A 22,275-nucleotide genomic window follows, 5' to 3' on the forward strand; every position below is an offset into this window, starting at 1 on the left:
TTTTCTTTGCACAAAAATTTTAAGACAATATATTGTCATTCAGAAAGAAGCTGGATCGAAATGGTTTGGTTAACAAGAAAAACTATTGGGGCAAATACAAGTGCACATTCCAGAAAATATTAAGTGCAGTTTATGTATGGTATGAAAACTCATTATGAGTAAACAAGAAATGGGTGAAAAATTGTAATTTATTGAAACTCAACTCAAAAAATATAAGATGCTGTAGTGTACAATATATTACACAAAGCACCCTCAGGTGCACATTCAAGTCAAGTAAGAACTCCATATCCCTTTCCCTAGCCCTCCCACCCTGGGATCTTTGTATTTGTTCCATATACAATCATGCACACTTAATTTGAAAAAGGAAGCCCCAATATATTTTGATGTATTAATTAGCACCAAACAAGAGTACAGTTCCATTTTTTTAATAAACAAACAAACAAAAAAAACAAACCCAATCAATAAACCAACTGGAGAGCTAATGGACTCAGCCAATACTGCTGACATAGATATTATACATTCATGTAAATACACAGCCTATTCTACCCTAAACAACAGTGTGGCTGGTTCTCAGCCTTTGTTCAAGTTGGCAATTGTCCCCATGTTGCAGTGTTGGAGCCAGTCTGTTTCTAAAACAAAATTGCTATTTAGGAACTTCCTACACAAAGCTCATCGGTCTTTTTTGTTGGAAACAAGTCTAAAATTGGTGTGGAAAACTTAGATCTTTCAAGGACAACCACTGGCCGTAGATAATGAAGCTGTTTTAAGGCAAGCTCTCCACAGTCTGTTAATGCTTTGTCCAATACAACCCTCAGGTTCTCCAAGGAAGGAACTGCTGCTGTCTCAGCTACTATCAAAGGTGGGATTGCAGTCAGGTTCTCATGAATTGCAGAGTCACTGGAAGAATGAGGTATGTCAACTTCAGGGTCATTGTCATTCACCATATTATTTGCCATAACACTCCCTGTTAAGTCATTACTGGGTTGTGAAGAACTACTTAATGTTAAGTGCTCCGAAGGCTCCCAATCATCAAAATCGTCTTCTTTCTCTTCACTTTCCTGAATAAATTTCAGAAATGAAGATTCAAATCCCATAGGTTTGTAAGTCTTCAAATCAAATGACCTAGGCTGTGGATGCTTCCTAAAATTCTCTTTTGGGACATGGGTTGAATTTTTTACAGTGTTTTCTTGCCCTGAACTTTGCTGCCCAGTTTCTGAGTCTTTGATCCTTGGTAAAGGCAGCTGGAAACTTGTGAAGTAAGTCCCACTTTCAGTCCCACTAGGATTAGGTATGGAATTTTCTATTTTACAAGGAGGAGGCTGAACTATATTACATTGTTCCAAAGAAGTGGTTTCCGAACTATGGTTACATTTCAAAGTTCCTCTGTAGAGCAGAGTATCTGCATCAAACGCTGGTTTGCTTTCTGTACATCCTTTCTGACCTCCCTCCCTTTCGCCTGGATGAAGGGAATCAGTGCTCTGGGCAGGGACGCTACTGTCACCTGGGGAATGGCTGTGCTTCGTGCGCTCTGATTCACAGCTATTTTCTTCTTTCTTTATATAGGGGTCTGCTTCAGAAGGGGGCTCTTCCTTAATTTTGGTACCATACTTAACACAGACGACAAGATTTTCCATCTGTTGCTCTAAATAGGCACTACTCATCTGATGGGTGCGTTTATAATGCCTCACTATGCTGCTCTCCAACTTCACCACAGATAAGCATCCTTGAACCATGCAGGGATACTGTGTGTGCTCAGACTGCTCCACACACATATGGAGGGCTTCAGCTCTTGTTTTAAAACTAATCGGAGCCTTCTTTTCTTTGATTAAACTACATTTTTTAGCTTTAGCATTAAATGATCTCCTGGTAGTCTGATGTTCATGCCCCTGAGTAAGCGCTGTAGGACACACCTTTTCACTCCTTAGTAGCCTTTCATTTGCCACTTTCTGGCTTCTAAACAGATCATCGTAATAGTCTTTATGTCGGTAATATACATGTTGAGAATAATTACTGCGATGGGTGAAAATCTGGCCACAGCCATTAAGATCGCAATGAATTTCATAATCTGAATGTATTTCTCCTTCAATATTATGCTGTTCCATCAAGTGGTGCTTCAACTTGCTGAATGTATAAAAAACAGCAGGGCACTGAGGCTGGTTACAGGAAAACCTTGCTGCAGATTCAGCTTCAGAAAGCACTTTAGGCTCTTCAATATGGTCTAGGTTATGAGAGTCACTACAGTGCTTAGCAAGAGCTTTGGAACACAGGAAGCGTTTGTTACATTCCTTATATTTGCAAGCAAATATCTTTTTACATTTGACAAGTTCCCTTTTGGTTCTTGCTTTGTCTTTCTCTAAACATAATTGTTCTTTGTTGTACTGATGTACAGTTCTGTAATGACGAATCAAGCCTTTTAGATTGGTGAATGAGGAGTTGCAAGTTTTATGGATACAATGGAATGGTTTGTGGTATTTATTCAAAATATAGCAGAGATTTCCTTTAGCAACAGTTCTCCTGCTACCTCGTCCCTCTCTTCCTTCTCCTTCTTCTCTATGGCTACCTATTGGTGATGAAATATCAGATGTTTTACTTTCTGTTTCTTCGCAGGATGACTCCAAATCTGTTTCTGAACTGCATTCATCCTTTTTAGAGTGACAGTGTGGCTTCTCAGAGTTACTGCTGGGATCACGGCCAAGTTCTGTAGGGCAATCACCTTTCAATCTGTCTACTGAGCATGGGCCTTCATGATCACATTTTTCATTATCTAACAGTTTGTGAGTTACTCTGTCACTGCCAATCTGATGTTTATTTTTATAATGAATCCTAAGATGTGTTTTTCTTGTAAATGACCTTTGGCAAATATGACACTGGAATGGGGAATACCGATGTTGAAACATGGTTAACTGAAGGACTTTTTCTTTTGAATAATTATGTTTTTTAAGATAATGCATTAACAAAGCCTCTCTGGTCACAAATTCATATTTGCATCCTTGAAGCTCACAGAAAAAAGGCTTAGCTGCCAACTGTGCAAGGTACTGACTTGGCATATTCTCATCTTGATTCTGAAAATTAAGGTCTGATATAGGTGAAACCGATTGAAGAGACTTAGCACCACTGGATGGGTACCCCTGCAACGACCCTGAGAAAGATCCATGTGTCATTGAGTTTTTCAAGCTTAAATGTTTCAAGCGTAACAAAAGTTCCAACATGGTATCCTCTGTACACGGCCTTTTAGAAGCACAAATGGAAGCTTCTGTGGAATAACCTTGATATTCTCGTTTGCATTTAGTATGAATATTGTGATCTAGACCTTCATCGGGGGAGTCACTGTTTGTATCTGAGCTGGGTTTAGGTTCTGCATCAAACTTTTCAGTTGTTTGATTATGTTCATTACCCAAACAGGGAAAGAGATCTTTTGTCTTTATCTTTTTGGGTTTGAAATGGTATGGGTGAACCTTCCGTAAATGCTTTTGCATCCCTCTTGCATTTTTGTATGTGGAACCACAGCCATCAAAACCACAGGTAAACTTAGTCCCATCAAAACAAACTGCCACACTGGAACATTTTTCTTTTAAACTGGAGGGCACAAAGACCTTCTCATGAGATAATAATATATCCTGCATGGTTTCAGAGTGATCCAGTGTATCAATTAACTCTTCATTCAAGGAAGCTGAAGAGCTATGACTTAACTGATCACTAGAATTACTGTCACTGTTTTCTTTCAGATTTTCTGCAGTTTCTATTTGAGAATTAGCTGATCCTGCACAGAAAAGAAGATCCTCAGGTAAACGTGATTTATCAGTTTGGTCAAGTAGATGGGGCTGATTGATACTATCTTGCTTTTCACCTGGTGCAGCCTCCTCAAGTTTCACTGATTTTTTCACATCTCCATTTGAACTTTCAACATTATGCATTGAGAGGTGATCTTGGTATTCAATTTTGGAATAATAGAACTTTTTACAGCCAACAAAGTTGCATGTGTAAGATGCATCCCTAAAGTGTTGTGCTTCATGGTGGTAAAGCTGTCCCAAGTCACTGAAAACAATATTACAGCCATTTAATTCACATTTATAACGCAGATCATCATGTTTTTGTTTATGGTTAAGTAGTTCATTCACTGATCCAAACCTTGCATAGCAATCTATAGATACACACATATAAGGTTGAGGACCACAATGCACTTGTTCATGCTCCCGCAGGTGAAAAGCAGACATGAAATGTCGTCGACAATAAGTACACTTCTCTCTTCTGTTTTTCATATCCAAGTAGTGCTTGGCATTTTCATCATTATTTTGGTGTTCAGCTTTAAGATGCACACTTAAGTATTTAAATTGTTTAAATACACGGGAACAGTCTGTGCCAGGACATGGGTACAGATCTCTGTCTTGCAGGTGGCAATCTTCTAGTTTGCTGAATGTGACATATTCATGAGACTCTCCTTTGGCTTGTTCATCCAAGGACTGGTTTTGCTCCAGGGTTGCAGAGGGGCTCTTGGGACAAATTCCCTTTTGAGAGCCTTTCAACAGTAATTTCTTTCTAGAGCGGTCCCTTCTGCTTGGTGGCATTTTAACATGTTCCATCACATGAGGAACAAATATTTCTTTTCTCTTGAATTTTTTAATACAAACTGGACAGGTGTAAATTCCATCTTCCATATGCATCTTAGAATGATGAAGAATCCTGGCCTCTATACATTCCCGCTTACATAACAAACAGAAAAATTTATACTGAAGCCACCTCTGGTATCTTTCAGAAGAACCAATAGGTTTTTTGTCTCTTTTCTCTTTATGCTGATCTGTTAAATCTCTTCTTCTGTATTGTTTATCTTCTTTACCTTCCTCATAATCACTGAGAAATGATTCTAAAACATCTGTGTCATTAATAGACATTTCATAGCCACTTAGATCATCATCAGAATCGGAGGCTTCTTGTCCTAGCAGTTGGTGACAGTGTCGTTTTAAAGTTTTCCAGTCCCAAAATTCAGGATCAAAAGGCCAATGGGCCTTTAAAGCTAGTAAGAGCTCACATCGGAGAGAATTTGGAACTGGTGCATTTTCTTCATCAAATTTTTGATCTGGCTGCAAATACAGTTCTTCCAACATATTAAATCCATCCAAACTGGGTTCAATTAAGAATTCTGTAAGCTGACAGGCTCGTCTGACCTCTAAATCTTCTGGTAAAAGACAAGCAATTGTTTTACAAACTGATGCCTTCATTTCTTCATCTTCGCTTGATCTGAGTTGAAGAGCTCTGACACATAGTAAAATTGACACCCCAAGACCAGCATCTTGAGCCTATAAGAAAAATAGGGGGGAAAGTCATTATTCTTTTTCATATTAAATATTACATAACTTTCATTGGTAAGATATATACTTCTCAGAACTTTTAGAGTTCTTAAATTTATGTTTACTCTCTCTTCCTGCAACTGACATTTAGATCCTGCTTACATGTTACAACCATGAATAACAATGAACATTTATAGAGTGTCCAACTTTATAAGGCACTACATATTAAAGCAATCTCTAACCCTCAAAGAATTTGCTTATATGCCAAATGTATATAAACAATAAAGGTATATGAATTCAAAGGAATTCAGGATAAATAAGGTCATTGAAGTTGATTCAAAAAAGAATTGTCTTAAGCTGGTTAGAAGGACAGGGCTTAAATAAATGGGTATAAAAGGAAACACCTGTATAAAAGTGAGTCTAGGATTGAATTCAATTGAAGAAACACATGGGTCATGAGAAGCTGGGTGTTTTCAAAATCTTAAGGCTAAAATAAATGATGCTCCATTGCCCCCAAAGCCTTTTTTTAGAGGTGGGAGGGGCAGAAGGAGAGAATCTCAAGCAAGCCTGAACCAAAGCTGGATCTCACAACCCTGAAATCATAACCTGAGCTGAAATCAGGAGTCTGATACTTAACTGACTGAGCCACCCAAGTGCCCTGCCCTATTTTCTCATAAAATAATTAGTACTTTATGGGAAAGTACTTCCCATGGGAAAAACAACAGAGTCTTTAAATCTCTATATAGCAAGAGGTTCTCAGAAACTAGTCAAAAATCAGGAAAAAGATCTGGTCATTATGTGATAAAAGGCTAGTGCATACAAAATGATTTATGTGAGAGACTGAAATGGAATGTGAAAATATGAGCAAAGTAAAGTGGGATTGATTATATGGCAGAGTGGCCTAAAATTCGGTACTTAAGAGCATAAAGGTTTTTAAAAAGTTTTACCTCCGCCCAACATGGGGCTCTATTCATGACTCTGAGACAAGAGTCACATGGTCTACAAACTGAGCCAGCCAGGTCCCCAAGAGCATAGAATTTTGAATCAGATTTTGACTACCTTTGAATACCAGGCTTCACTACAGTGACAAGTTCTTAAATCCTAAGTTGTTGCTGCCTCATCTATAAAATGATAACAGTAGTGGTAATGTTAGATTTTCCTCCTAGTATTGTTATGAAAATGAAGATAATATAAAGTGATTACTATGTTGCTGGCACATCATAAGTATTCAACAGAATACCATGTAAAATAACTGAGGATAAATTCTGTTGTTCACACTGGTAATCAATTTGTTAAGCAATTCTTCTGTGTTGGGCACCATTCTAATTCTAGGAACACAAAGAAACAACTACCATCAATTTACAGAACCCTTACTACATTCTAGGCACTACTCCAAATACTCTTTTCATACATTATCCTCATTTTATAGATGAAGAAACCACAGCTCAGTAGGTTAACTGCCCAAAGTCACCAGCTAATAAGCAGAGGAACAAGGATTTAAACTTAAAGCGATCTTTGTACATAACCCGAGTTCTTAACCACTTTACACAGCCAATAAAAATTCCAAAGCTTATCTGACATGGCTATATCCCATGTGCCCTGGATATAATGTATCTCACCACTTTCATTCCTTCAGCTACCTGGTTTAAAATCAATTTAGTTTTATCTATCAATGTCTTCAAAATTTATTTCCATATTCCATATCCTAATTCTAATATATTCACCATCTTTTAACAAGTAACTTCTTGGTATACTTGTTTAGAATGTATAATGGTATTTTCAGTCTGTTTTTTGAAAAGTGCTTAGTAATTTCATCAGTTTTACCCTTTTAACCAGATTTGACTATTTAAGAAAGAATGGACATTCTCTGCTGTTTATCTCAGTCTTCCAAAATGGAGTTTAAGTAATCATAATTTGTTGAGAACAAATTATTTATGACTTATTTTAAAACTTATCAGATCCTCCAAGTTCTCTGTGCTCTAATTTATAAATGATAATCAATCACATTATGCAATTTGTCAAGATACCCATGGTCTAGTCCTGACTCTGCTGCAAAACAGGTTTATGATCCTTACAAGTCACATAACTTTATGTGACTTCTATGATGATGTACTCTGGCTTAAGCTATTTATATAAAATGGAAGCCCAGAAGATAAAAGGTACTGTTATAAGGCCCTCTCCATTATATACTCATTGTTGCCTTCTTTTTTTTTTAAAGATTTTATTTATTTATTCATTCATTCATTCATTCATTCATTCATTCATTCATTCATAAGAGACACAGAGAGAGAGGCAGAGACACAGGCAGAGGGAGAAGCAGGCTCCATGTAGGGAGCCCAATGTGGAACTTGATCCCGGAACTCCAGGATCACGCCCTGAGCCACAGGCAGACTCTCAACCAGTGAGCCACCCAGGCGTCCCCACTATTGCCGTAAGAGGCCTAAAGCCCACACAAGCTTTTCAGCATCATTAACCTGTTCCATCCCAAGGTTTATGTCACTTTTTACTAGTTGCCTCCCAATATCTTTTTCCCTCTTTTACTCTAAGAACAGAATACCTGATTTCTATTGGTTATAAAGTAACCTGAAATAATGAATATATCTCGTCTCCCTTGCAGCTAGATATGGATGGCCCTGTGTCTGTCTGTCTGTCTCTGTGTGTGTGTGTTTGTGTGTATATATACTGGAGGGAGTGAGGAAAAGGTGTATCATAGTGTGGTTCCTGTGGTTTTTCCACTCCCCTCGCCCCCGCCACCTTGCTATCTGGAATGGAGACATGATACCTAGGATTGGAATAGTTAGGTTTTAGAATATGAGATCAAACTATATATTGACTGTAGACAGACAAAAGGTACCTGGGTTTCCATTAAGTGGAGCCACTATAAGCCACCTTCGCCTGTCTGCCTGGATTATTTATCTATATGAGAGAGGGAGAAAACTTCCATCTTCTTTAGACCACTACTATTGCAGGATATCTACCATTCATAGAACTAGATCCTAACTGAAATAGGTCAGATCATCTCTCTTTAAAAACCTAGAAGTGAGTCTCTCAGTTTGAAAGGAATTCTACCTCACTTCCTTTCCACCCACCAGTCCACATCTTTTCTACCCTTCAGGCCAATTATCATGAATGATTATAGTAGAAAGTACCCTAGACTAGGCTTAAAGAGAAATGGGTCTGGTTATGCAAATGGACAGAAATTCCTTAGTCTGTGTCAGAAACCCATTTTCCCTAGTCCTCTAGCAGCTTTCTCATTTTCTGTGGTTTCTCATGGTAAGTAGAATTCTAAAGTGACCCCCCCCCCAGTGACTCTCACCTTTGTATAATCTCCTCCCCTCAAGTGTAAAGGGATCCTGTAAATACAGTATCATTCCTATGATTATGTCATATAGCAAAAAGTAATTTTTAAAAAATAAAGTAAGGTTTAACTAAATAAGTTAAATATAACTTTATTATATTTATAATAAGTTAAATAAATATAAATAAGTAATATAAATAAATATAAAAATAAATATAAGTTATATTTAACTTAGTTAGTTAGGTGACTAAATAATTATCACCTAAGTTATCTATCTGACCATGAATTTACATTTATTTATTTATTTATTTATTTATTTATTTATTTAATTTACTTTTAATAAAATGTTTTGCTTCTTCCTGTCTTTATTAGAAAAGACCAGAATAACATATTTCAAAAAAAAGTATAGGATATAGACGGTTACAACATTAGAAGAGACAGGATGTATCAAAGATACAACTGTGCCTTGACTTTGGTATAAACAATTCTTGGATGTTGTCAAAGAAGTAACCCATAAAACATACCCATTTGCCATTATAGATACGGGTATACTAAGAGCTCACTCATGAGCAGATACTAAAAACAACACAAAAATAGAGCAAAAATAGAGTTAAGATTCATCCTGAATCTCTAGGCTGGTAGGCTTAGCATATATATAGGGCTGAACTCAAAACACAAGGCTTTATATATGGTGCTTCCTCTCATTTTAGCAAATATTTATTTCCTGAAAATATCTAACTTGCTTCCGATTGGTTTTCACAGAGGTTTACAATTTATATACAGTTGATTCTGGAACTGTTCTACTCTTTCAACACTTAGAAAATGTATCATTCCATTCTTAAGGAAAATATAAAAACAGAAAATTATTCTAGTAAAAGTAGATATAGAGTAGTTGAAGTGACAGCTCAGAAACATAATTGTTCTTTACTCCAATGGCCTGTCCCTTCAAATTACTATTTTTCCATTAAGAAAAGCTATGGATTCCAGAAGGTCAATCCGTAGAAACTGCTAGATATGTCCAGTTCCATAATCTTATTAAAGCCCATTATTTCTCATTTTCCCTCATCTAAGAGGAGTTGCCTGAGAAGTTATCTCCCCACTCATTCCTCCATTTCAGGACAATTATCATAAAAAAGCAAAATTACTCACTTCAGTTTGTATAACTCTAATCAGGCAAAATAAATGCTGCTGTGTTTTAGCTATGACACCAAACTGACGACAGCGCTCCAAAAAAGTGTCTAAAGAAGGGTCAATTCTTCTTTGTAGTTTACTCCAAAAGAGAGTCAATTCCCTATAAAAAGAAAGATTAAGGTAAAACATTTAAAGCAACTGGTATTTGCTATCCACCTCCCCACCCCATTTTGGTGTTTTGTTTGATTGTATTTAATAGTAAGCAAAAACTAGAGGAAAAAAAAAGCTATCTATATTCCTTATTGTGTCCTTTCAAACTGGTAATATTGTTAAGAATCCTCTCTGAAAATTCCACCACTTTTCTTCTTTGTGGAGAAAAGTTAAAAACAACAGATTACTTCCTTTAATTATTTTTTAATTATTTTTTGACTACTTCCTTTATATTGACTTTTTTTTTTTAATGCTCGGATCTAATGAAGGACCCGAATTCACAACCCTGAGATCAAGACCTGAGCTGAGACCAAGAGTTAGACATTCAACACTCCCATCGTGTTCCAAAAGGTTTTATCCCTTACACTGGTAATTATATTGACTGAATTAAACCTGATCCAGTAGGCAGGGATCATCTGACATTCCTAAACTGCTAGCAAAATGTACACAACTAATAAATATTCTAACAGCATACTTCTCCACACTAAATCTGCTCTTTTCCAGCTCTATTAAATTTGATGATGCTACTTAGGCATGTATTTTGGAATGTTTAGATATTACTAATAAAACTAGTAAAATGGCATTCTTGGAAATGCCTAAAATATGAGAATCCTATAAATATTCATTATGGAAACAAAGAAAAGTTTGGAAATAAGTTAATTAAAAGCATTGAATGGGTTAAGAGAAAACTCTTAAGGAAAAGCACTAGAAAAGCACTAAAAAATACCTAGGATAAAAATGCTAATATGAACGTGAAATGTGAATGCAAGGTAAGTCACTGAGTAAAACTAAAGAGAGAATGTTATCACTTAAAAGTGACTTGGGGGATCCCTGGGTGGCGCAGCGGTTTGGCGCCTGCCTTTGGCCCAGGGCGCGATCCTGGAGACCCGGGATTGAATCCCACGTCGGGCTCCCGGTGCATGGAGCCTGCTTCTCCCTCTGCCTGTGTCTGTCTGTCTGTCTGTCTCTCTGTGACTATCATAAATTAAAAAAAAAAAAAAAAAAAAAGTGACTTTTTTCTGTACATTCCAACACTTGGGATCAAGTCCCGAGCTGGGCTGCCTGAGTGGAGGAGCCTGCTTCTCCCTCTGCCTGTGTCTGCCTCTTGCTCTCTCTGTGTCTCTCATGAATAAATAAATAAAATTAAAAAAAAAAAAAGTGACTTTCTTCTGTACATTCCAACACATATTGTAATATTTGTTAAATAACTTTCATAAAGAAGTACTATTTCACAAGCCAGTTTTAGAACACTAATATCTATTGCTGGGATCCCTGGGTGGCGCAGCAGTTTGGCGCCTGCATTTGGCCCAGGGCACCATCCCGGAGACCCGGGATCGAATCCCACATCGGGCTCCCGGTGCATGGAGCCTGCTTCTCCCTCTGCCTGTGTCTCTGCCTCTCTCTCTCTCTCTCTCTCTCTGTGACTATCATAAATAAATAAAAAAAATTAAAAAAAAATCTATTGCTATTAACAGACTGTTATAAGGAAGATATGCACAAATACAAGGCTTAATGAATGAACCTATCTTTTTTATAATAGAAAATAAACATATTTAACAGAACTTATTTTATTATACTTTTAAAAGCTTATAATCATTTTGTGATGGAACATTTGATCTATAATAAATAAAATGAACTTAAAATGCCTTTAAATATTTGTCTTGGTGACTAGGGTTGCTTTCCTAACCAGAAAAAGTAAAAATTGAGACAAGTCACCTTTCAGAATAGCTAGTGGCCAGGCAAGTAACTGGGACCACTGTTAGTTTTCAAACTCACAAGACTGCTTCTTATAGATGTTAAGATCTTAGCAATAAAAAATTTTGAGAATAATGCAAAATTCAGAATAACAAAGGAAGTGGAGACTTATATATGCTCAGAGATAAAAAGGAGTTCTACCAAAATATATGTGCGAAAAAAATCTATCCTATTTGAAAAGAACAAAATTATCCTATTTGAAAAGAAAACCAGTAAAACCTCATTATGAAGAGAAAAGGGTAAGGAATATCTACTATCTAAAATTATTATGAAGAGAAAAGGGTAAGGAATATCTACTATCTAAAATTCATCAACTAGAGGTGCCTGGGTGGCTCAGTCAGTTAAGTGTCTGCCTTTGGCTCATTGGGTTCTCTGCTGAATAGGGAGCCTGCTTCATCCACTCACTCTGCCTGCCGTTACCCTGCTTGTGCTCTCTGTCAAAAAAATAAAATAAAATAAAATTCATCAACTGGCTAGAAGTTCAAAGTCAGGCAAATCTGATAAAGTGATAAGTTGAGAATTAAAGTCTCTCAAATAATTTTTTTATAGATTTATTTATTTTAGAGGGAGAGGTGCAGAGAGAGACGGAGAGAGAGAATCTCAAGCAGAGTGAAGATTTCTGCTAAGCACCACCTCGGGGGGGGGGGGGGCCTCAACCTCATGGCCCCAATATCATAACCTGAGTCAAAATCACAAGTTAAGTGCTTAACCAACTGAGCCACTCGGGCACCCCTTAAGTAATTTTTAAAAAATAAACCAGAATGTTTAGGGCTTGATTTATTCCAAACTAAGTATTTCAAGCTATAGTTATTTTAAATCCAAATAATCATGACCAAAAAAGGGTCATTTTTATCATGTATTTTTTGTTTTTATACATACTTACACAATTACAATTCAATAATTTAAAACTGCCATTACCCACCCAAACATATAAACTTGACTAAATGAAACTAAAACAGTATATTACTTATGACAATGCCATGATGCCATCCATTCAAATCTGCACACTGGAAAACTGAAACCACCAATAAATAGTAACTCAGAGCCTGCTGGATCATATAAATAGTGCTAGGAAGGACAAATGCTTCTTCATTACTACAATGATGATTTTAAAAGATAAATAGCCATTAATTTTAAAAGATGAATAGCCATTAAAAGATATATTGAAAATGATTCTATTGTACAGATGCTTCCAGTATTCAGATAATTTATTGCACCCTCAAACTAGCCCGATCCATACCTCAAAAGTCAAAAAATTACATACAAATTCAAACAGTCTGGAAAGGACATTTAGTTCTATTAATAGTGGGAAACACAGGGCACCTGGATGGTTCAGTTGGTTAAGTATCTGCTATGGGCTCAGGTCATGATCCCAGGGTCCGGAGATAGAGCCCCCACACACCCCTCCCCCAGCCTCCCCTTGCCCCACATCTCAGCTCCCTGCTCAGTGGTGAGTCTCCTCCTCCCTCTTCCTCCTTGTGCTCCTTCTCTTGCTCATTCTCTCTCTCAAAGTCTTAAAAAAAAAAAGTGGGAAACATATTTTGGCAGAGAGCTAGCTACCAAGCAGGAACTTTAAATTACACTGTGTTATGGCATTGCAGAAAGCTTGTGGAATCTAGCTAGTATGTCACACTGATATCTGGAATTTAGGCATTTTGGAAATGAGGCAAAGAAAACTTCGTGCAATTAAGGAGTGACCATCCTTAAAGATGGCTCCTACAAATATAGTGGTTGATTCTCATGACTACTTTTTTTTTTTTTTTTAACTTTTTATTTCTGACAAAGTTGGGTTAAATAAAACACATATGGATATCTGGTCTTTGACAGGTACTGAGAATAACATTCACGTTGTCCCTGATATATCATAGTCTAGGCTGAGAAAGAACAAGCAAGAAATTACATCTGAGGAAACACAAATGTGCAATATATAAGATTTAAATTCAGATCCAAGAAAGCAACAATCATCTAGCAAATACTTGTTGAAAGCTCTGTGTGGAAGTTTAAGTTTCACCTGTATTAACTCTATTTTAAAAGTAGTAAAAAAAAAAAATAAATAAAAGTAGTAAAAATAAGATAAAAACAGAGATGGAGGCAAACCATAAGAGACTCTAACTACAGGGAATAAACTGAGGGTTGCTGGAAGGGAGGCGGGTGACAGGATGGAATAATTGATGATGGACATTAAGGAAGGCACAATGTGTTATATACAACTGATGAATCACTAAATTCTACCCCTAAAACTAATAATATACTATAAGTTAATTAACTTGAATTTAAGTAAAGCCATAATATATAAAAAATAAAAGTAGCAATACTAATTACACATCTATGTGTATACTGTCCCATTCAAAAATGGTTATCTTTCTCATTTGCCTGACTACTCTATTACCACTGCAGACATCTATAGGAAACTCATTCCTCCAGTACAACTTTGATTTTTGCAGAGAACCAAAACTCTTTTGGGGCCAGGATTAATGAATAAGTTAAGCGATATACCTTTCGTTGATAAAAAAAAAAGTGGCGACTGCTATAAAGTATTATGACATGTTTTATTGTGGTTTGTAAATATCTCTGAAGATTTCTAAGAAAATAAACTGTTTTGGGTGATAGTTACATAGTTTATATACTTCAAGTATTATCTTCTGTAGTGATCACATTCAAGAATGAGACTTCTGGGACACCTGGGTGGCTCCACAGTTGAGTGACTGCCTTTGGCCCAGGGCATGATCCTGGAGTCCTGGGATAGAGTCCCACGTTAGGCTCCCTGTAAGGAGCCTGCTTCTCCCTCTGTCTGTGTCTCTGCCTCTCTCTCTCTCTCTCTCTCTCTCTCTGTGTGTGTGTCTCTCATGAATAAATAAATAAAATCTTAAAAAAAAAAAAGTGACTGCTTTTTTTCAGATTCCAACTCTGTCACAGTTTTACAAACATGTTACAAAAACTACCACTTAAAATTTTTTTTCTCTTCTCCACAAATATTCCATATAGCCCACTATTTTCAACACAGGAAATTTCTACCACAACAAAAGAATCTATCCTACCTATTTGAAAAGAATTCCTGAGTTTCATTTTCCTTAAATTCACTGTTTTACATTATAGTTATTCTAAGCAAACACGTATGAAAACAACAAAAGGGTAAAAAAAAAAAAAAAAGTCTCCAAATTTGAAAATTGTAGATCCTGTTTCTCTATGAATTGCCTGGAAGTAGCTCACTTTTAACAAAGTGTGATGTGACTTAATATTTTCTTTCATCTACTCATTATAGCTCCTCAGGAGGCCAACAAGAGGGAAATCCCTCTTAATCCCTTCCTGTTGCAGGGGAGCAGCATTAATCCCAGAGCCACTAATATCCTTGGAAGGGCTATAATGTGGCTGAGTGAAGAAAGAAAGAAAAAAAAGTTATAGGTCATTCTAAAAGGGAAGCGTTATCAGGAATATTAAAAGAACTGTGTAACTATAGTTTTACAATTACTTTGTAATGAAGAAAAATCTCAAACAACCTAAACTTATAGCTAAAGGAGCTAGAAAAAGAAAAACAGAGCCCAAAGCCAGAAGACAGAAGAAAATAAAAACGATTAGAGAAGAAATAAATGAAATAGAAACTAAAGAAAACAGATCAATGAAACCAGGAGCCGGTTCTTTAAAAAGATAACAAAACTGATAAACCTTTAGCCAGACTAAGAAAAAAAAAAGTGCAAATAAATAAATCCGAATTTAAAGAGGAGAAATAACTGACATCACAGATATACAAAGGATTATAAAAGAGTATTATGAAAAATTATACGCCAGTAAATTTGACAACCTGGAAGAAATGGATAAATTCCTAGAAACATATAACCTTCTAAACTGAATCAGGAAGAAATAGAGAGTTTGAATAGACCAACATTAGTTGGTAGCAGTGAAACTGAATCAGTAATCAAAAAAGTCCCAAAAGTCCAAGACCAGATGATTTAACAAGTGAATTCTGAAAAACATTTAGAGAATAGTTAATATCTATTCTTCTCAAACTATTCCAAAAATAGAAGAGGATGGAAAGATTACAAATCCATTGTACAAGGCCAGCATCACCCCAATACCAAAACCAGGTAAAGACACTACACAAAAGGGAAAATTTAAGACAGTATCTCTTATGAACACGGATGCAAATATCCTCAATAAAATATTAGCAAACCAAATCTAACAATATATTAAAAAAAACTACTCATCATGATCAAGTGGTATTTATTCCAGGGATGCAGTCACAAATCGATCAACGTGGTATGTCACATAAACAAGTGGAAGGATAAACCATACAATCCTCTCAAAGCAGAAGCAGAAAAAGGATGTGACAAAGTACAACATCCATTCATGATAAACATTCTCAAGGAAGTAGGTTTTGTGGGAATATACCTCAACATAATAAAGACCATATATGAAAAACCCAGAGTGAACATCATACTTGATGGTGAAAAACAACTTTTCCTCTAAGATCAGGAGCAAGACAAGGATGTCCACTCTCACCACCTTTTTTTTTTTTTAAAGATTTATTTATTTATTTATGATAGACATAGAGAGGGAGAGAGGGGCAGAGACACAGGCAGAGGGAGAAGCAGGCTCCATGCCGGGAGCCTGACGCGGAACTCAATCCCGGGACTTCAGGATCGCACCCTGGGCCAAAGGCAGGCGCCAAACCGCTGAGCCACCCAGGGATCCCCCACTCTCACCACCTTTTTTTTTTTTTTTTTTTTTTTTTTTACTCTCACCACTTTTATTCAACACAGTACTGGGAGTTCTAGCCACAGCAATCAGACAACAAAAGAAATAAAAGGCGTCAAATCATTAAGGAAGAAGTAAAACTTTCACTATTTACAGATGACAGGATACTATATATAGAAAACCCTAAAGATGCCACTAAAAAACTAGAACTGAGCAATGAACTCAGTAAATTCACAGGACACAAAATTAATATACAGCAATCTGTTACATTTCTATGCATTAATAAAGCAGTGGAAGGGGGGTGCCCGGTTGGCTCAGTCAGTTAAGCGTCACAACTCTTGGTTTCAGCTCAGGTCATGATCTTGCAGTTAAGAGATCAATCCCCACATTGGGCTCTGTGCTCAGCACGGAGTCTGCTTCAGATTCTCTCTCCCTCTCTCCCCTACTTGTGCTCTCTCAAAAAAATAAATAAAATCCTAAAAAAAAAAAAAAATAGTGGAAAGAAAAATTAAGAAAACAATCCCATTTAACTCGTGCACCAAAAATAATAAAATAACTAGGAATAAACTTAACCAAGGAAGTAAAAGACCATTACTCTTGTTAAAATATCTACACTACCTGGGGCACGTTGGTGGCTCAGTCAATGCGTGACTCGATGTTGGCTCAGGTCAGGATCTCAGGGTTCTGAGACTGAGCTCTGTGTTGAGCTCCATGCTTGGCATGCAGCCTGTTTTGGATTCTCTGTCCTTCTCCCTCTGCACTCCCCATTCCCCTCCCACTCTCTTAAAAAAAAAAAAGTCCACCCTACCCAAAGCAATCCACACATTCAATGCAATCCCTATCAAAATACCGACAGCATTTTTCACAGAACTAGAACAAACAATCCTAAGATTTGCATGAAACCGCAAAAAGACCCCAGATAGCTAAAGCAGTCTTGAAAAAGAACAAAGCTAGAGGTATTACAATCTCAGATTTCAAGATCGTATTACAAAACTATAGTAATCAAATCAAAACTGTATAATACTGGCACAAAAACCGACACACAGATCAATTCAATGAACACAATAAAGAATCCAGAAATAATCCCATACTTTTATGGTCAATTAATCTACAGTGAAGGAGACAAGAATATATATACAATTGGAAAAAGACAATCTCTTCAACAAAGGGTGTTGAGAAAACCAGACAGGACCACTTTCTTGGACCATACACAAAAATAAACTCAGAATTATATTAAAAGACCTAAAAGTGAAACCTGAAACCATAAAATTCCTAGAAGCAAACAAAGGCAGTAATCTCTTTGATATCAGTCATAGAAACATTTTTCTAGATATGTCTCCTTTGGCAAGGAAAACAAAAGCAAAATTAAAACTATTCAAACTATACCAAAGTAAAAAGCTTTTGCACAGTAAAGGAAACCATCAACAAAATGAAAAGACAAGCTACTGATGGGAGAGATATTTGTAAATGATGTATCTCACAGGGGTTAATACCCAAAAACATATAAAAAAATTATACAATGGAATAGACACAAAAACAAACAATTCAATTTAAAAATGGGCAGAGGACACAAAAAGACATTTTTCCAAAGATATACAGATGACCAACAGACATATGAAAAGATGGTCAACATCAATAATCATTAGGGAAATGCAAATCAAAACTTCAATGAGGGGATCCTCATTGGCTCAGTTGAGCTTTGGACTCCTTTTTTTTTTTTTTTTTAAAGATTTTATTTATTTATTGATGAGAGACACACACAGAGAGGCAGAGACACAGGCAGAGGGAGGAGAAGCAGGCTCCATGCAAGGAGGATGTGGGACTCGATCCAGGGAATCCAGGATTAGGCCCTGAGCCAAAGGCAGATGCTCAACTGCTTGAGCCACTCAGGCATCTGGAGCTTTGGACTCTTGATTTTGGCTCAGGTCCTGAGATGGAGCCCTCTATCAGGCTATCACTGGGTGTGAGCCTGCTTAAGATTCTCTTCCCCCCCCCGCCCCTCCCCCAATTCATTCTCTCTAAAACAAACTTTCACGGATCTTATTTATTTATTTATTTATTTATTTATTTTTTTTTTTATTTGCAGGGGGGGGGCGGAGAGAGAGAGATAATGACAGGGCAGGGGCAGAGGGAGAGGAAGAAGCAGACTCCTTGCTAAGCAGAGAGCCTGACGCAGGGCTCGATCCCAGGATCCTGGGATCATGACCTGAGCCGAGGCAGATGCTTAACCAACTGAGCCAGCCAGGTGCCCCCCTTAAAAACAAAACAAAACCAGTAACAAAAACCCCAAAAAACCACAATAAGATACCACCTCACACTTGTCAGAATGGCCAATATAAAAAAATTAAAGAAATAACCAGCATGAGCCAGGATGTAGAGAAAAAGGAAACCTCATGCACTGTTGGTAGGAATGCAGGCTGGTGCAACCACTCTGGAAAACAATATGGAGGTTCCTCAAAAAATTAAAAATAGAATTACCATATGATCCAGTAGTTCCATTACTGGGAATTCACCCAAAAACCACAAAAACACTTCAAAAAGATATATGCACCCCTATGTTTATTACAGCATTATTTACAAGAGCCAAGATATGGAGGCAGCCCAAGTATCAACATAATCAACAGATGAATGGATAAAAAGATACTACACACACACACACCCCTTAGTCATAAAGAGATTTTGCCATTTGTAACAAACATGGATGGATCTAGAGGGTACCATATTAAGTGAAATAAGTCAGGCAGAGAAAGACAAATACCATATGATTTAATTCATTTGTGGAATTTAAGAAACAAAGCAAATAAAAAAAAGAGACAAATGAAAAAACTCTTAAAAACAGGACAAACGACAAACCGGTGGTTACTAGAGGGGAGGTGGGTGGGGAGATAAGTGAAATAGGTGAAAGGGATTAAAAGCACACTTATTGTGATGAGCACTAAGTAATGTACAGAAATGTTGAATCATATGTTGTACATCTGAAACAAAACAAAAAACTGTAATCTACAAACATCCCATATGTGATTTAATACATTTCTTAGTCCTGAAAATCTAGCTATCACTAGCAGATACTTTTTCATTATAAGCAAAGAAATTAACGGTCACAAGAAAAATTTAAATTGGGGTTTGCTTCTCAAGAAACACATCTGTTTTCTAAAGCTAAAATCTCTAATCTGTAATGTATGAAAAAAACCCTCAATTTAATGATCAAAACCCTCATTGCTACATAATTCTTTCTATTTATATCACCTATTTTTTATTTTCCTTACAAAATGTCCATAATGAGTATTACAAAATATATTTAACTCTCTATTCCACTATCTACTTTCTTATAGGAGATATAACTCTGGACTAGTGGACCCAGTGGTAGAAGGCTACAATCTGAATTCTGGTGCCTGTGCCAAGAAAACCACCATAGGAGAAGAAAAGTACTGGATTAGCAGTCCAAAACCCTGGATGTGAATCCAGTTCTATCACTTTAGCCTTAGGATCCTGGGCAATCACAAAACTTCCTCTGGACCTCCACTGCCTCATCTGCACAATGACAATTATGAGAGTTGGGTGAGATGATTGATAGTACATAAATAATATTTCTATATAAAATAATAAAAAGAAATATAGTGGTATATAATGCTAATAATAATAAAATTGTACTAATACACACAGATCCTCCAAAAAGAGATTGATGAAGGTTAAAGTAAACAAAGGGCTTTACTGGGTTTTAAAATGCTCATTTTCAACTTTAAACCATCCTAAGGTTCTAAAATGCTCAAGGTTCCTCTTATCAAGATCATGCAAATCCAACTTTTTCTTTGAATTAAAGCTCATCAGAGATTTACCTCCGCCTTGAAACTTTTCTTAAACATACAGTGAGAGCACCTTTCTTTAATATCCTATAGCATTATCCGTATTACTAATCTGATACTCATTTACAGTCTTACATTCTGGGTTTCCTGTGTACCAAGTCTGCCTCTTTGTACTAAATAGATTCCATACAGTTAGAATGAAAGAACAGTGGGTTACACTTATTGTTTCCTTTTTTAGCAACTAAGTACTCTGTAGGCAAACAAGATATAAACTGAATTAAAACCAAATTGTGTAATTCTGCTATATAGTACCAAAGTTGCAAGAGATTCTTATTCAAATGGATATCCTTCTCTAGGGCAAAGTTGACCTAGAAACCTATATTATTAGTGGGTTTCCAAACAAGAGGGGGAAAAAACTATCAGAGGATACATTAAGTGTAAAAGAAAACGACCTAACACCAATTTGTTTCATGTTGCTATAATTTTATCCTCAAAGATATATCTTAAATTTAACAGACAATCCTCTATAGGATGATCAAGAAGAGCTCAAACTTTTTACCTTCTCTTTATTTCTGGACTCTTCTGGAAAATATCAAACCAATAATATTTTTAATTAAATGGTTTAGCTTCTAAGCAAGATTTAATTCACATGTCATCAGGCTTTAAATTTGAAACAAACCAATGTTTACATAAACTCTAAATGCCATACTCTGTACTAAACAAATAAGGAGAATAAAAAGTAAATATACTTACCAAGAACAATATACACTTGCAGTTTGGAGTTGCTGGGTAAGGTAAGTCGTACAAAGAACAAATGCTGTGTTATCCTGACCCTCAGATTCCAGATTACATATGATGTCTAGTATTTCCTTGCAGTCGACCTTTGCAATCTATCAAAAATGAGAAGATGGAGTCAAAAAGAAAATGGTGACTTTCCTACATATTTTGTTATGTAATATGAAGCTTCTTTTAACTTTTTAGGTATTTATTTATTCATTCATGCATGCATTCATGAGAGAGAGAGAGAGAGAGAGACAGAGGGGCAGAGACATAGGCAGAGAAGGAGGCCTCCCACGGGGAGCCCAATGTGGGACTCAATCCTGGAACTCCAGGATCACACTCAACCGGTGAGCCACCCAGGTGTCCCTAACATTTTCTATTTTGATAACTGATGAAGCAATTAGAAGGATTTAATTTTTTTCTATTAACTCATGGCCAACTGTTCTGGAATATTTCATATAAGAAAATATTAAAGAGAGTAGACACTGTAAGGAAGTCCCCCTCTAGTCCCAAGGCAGATAAAAACATTTTTGTACAGTTAAAAAAAAATTATTCATGGGGCACCTGGCTGGCTCAGTCAGTACAGCATTCCAACTTGATCTCAGCGTTTTGAGTTCAAGCCCCACACTGGGCGTGGAATCTAATTTAAAAAAATTATTCATGAATACCGCCACCATATAAATGAAATAACTTCAGATTATTTTCACCTGAAGCACCATCTTTTTTTTTTTTTTTTTTTTTTTTTTAAGATTTTGTTTTTAAGTAATCTCCACATTCAACATAGGGCTCAAACTCATGATCCCAAAATCAAGAGTTGCATACTCCTCCAACTGAGCCAACAGGTACTCCTATTTCTTTTTCAATTTTATTCAAGTCACTCTAGTTACAGATAGAAAAACACAAAGTTTATCCTCACTGCCAGTAAAGCTAAAGGAGGCGGGATGAGAAACTGTTAAATTCAAATACTGTAGTAACTTATCACTTTTTCATAGAGTTAAGGAAAAAAAAAACTTTGGTATAAGGGAGTTTTCAAACAACTAAAACACTTAGATATATATCTTTTTCATTTATATTATTTATAGAAATCTTAAAACTACCTCTGGGCAAATCAAGAATTTTCTGGGGCTTAGTTATTTTACATACTAATAAAACGGGGAAAAGACCTCAAAAGATCCTTTCTCAACTGTGTTTTATCATTCCTTATCTTAATAAAGAAGATGAAGAATAATCTTTGTCATTTGTCTATGTGTTAGCATTATAAATCTTAATTATGCCAGACACTAAATGTATAAAACAATGTTAAATTTCAGGATAAATGAAG

General features: G+C 36.3%; 1 protein-coding gene across 1 annotated transcript in view; it reads right to left on the bottom strand.

Moving 5' to 3' along the window:
• Positions 1-409: 409 nt before the first annotated feature.
• Positions 410-22,275, bottom strand: part of RLF (RLF zinc finger) — a 92,211-nt gene continuing 70,345 nt past the window's right edge. Inside the window, exons 6-8 of the mRNA XM_072771743.1 lie at positions 20,928-21,064; positions 9,733-9,874; positions 410-5,294 (exon numbers count right to left, since the gene is read on the bottom strand). Of these exons, the coding sequence (XP_072627844.1) occupies positions 648-5,294; positions 9,733-9,874; positions 20,928-21,064 (4,926 nt within the window). The 3' untranslated portion in view covers positions 410-647. The remainder of the gene's footprint in view (positions 5,295-9,732; positions 9,875-20,927; positions 21,065-22,275) is intronic.

The sequence above is a fragment of the Canis lupus genome, chromosome 13, assembly GCF_048164855.1.
Source record: "Canis lupus baileyi chromosome 13, mCanLup2.hap1, whole genome shotgun sequence".
In the NCBI taxonomy this organism is placed as follows: domain Eukaryota; kingdom Metazoa; phylum Chordata; class Mammalia; order Carnivora; family Canidae; genus Canis; species Canis lupus.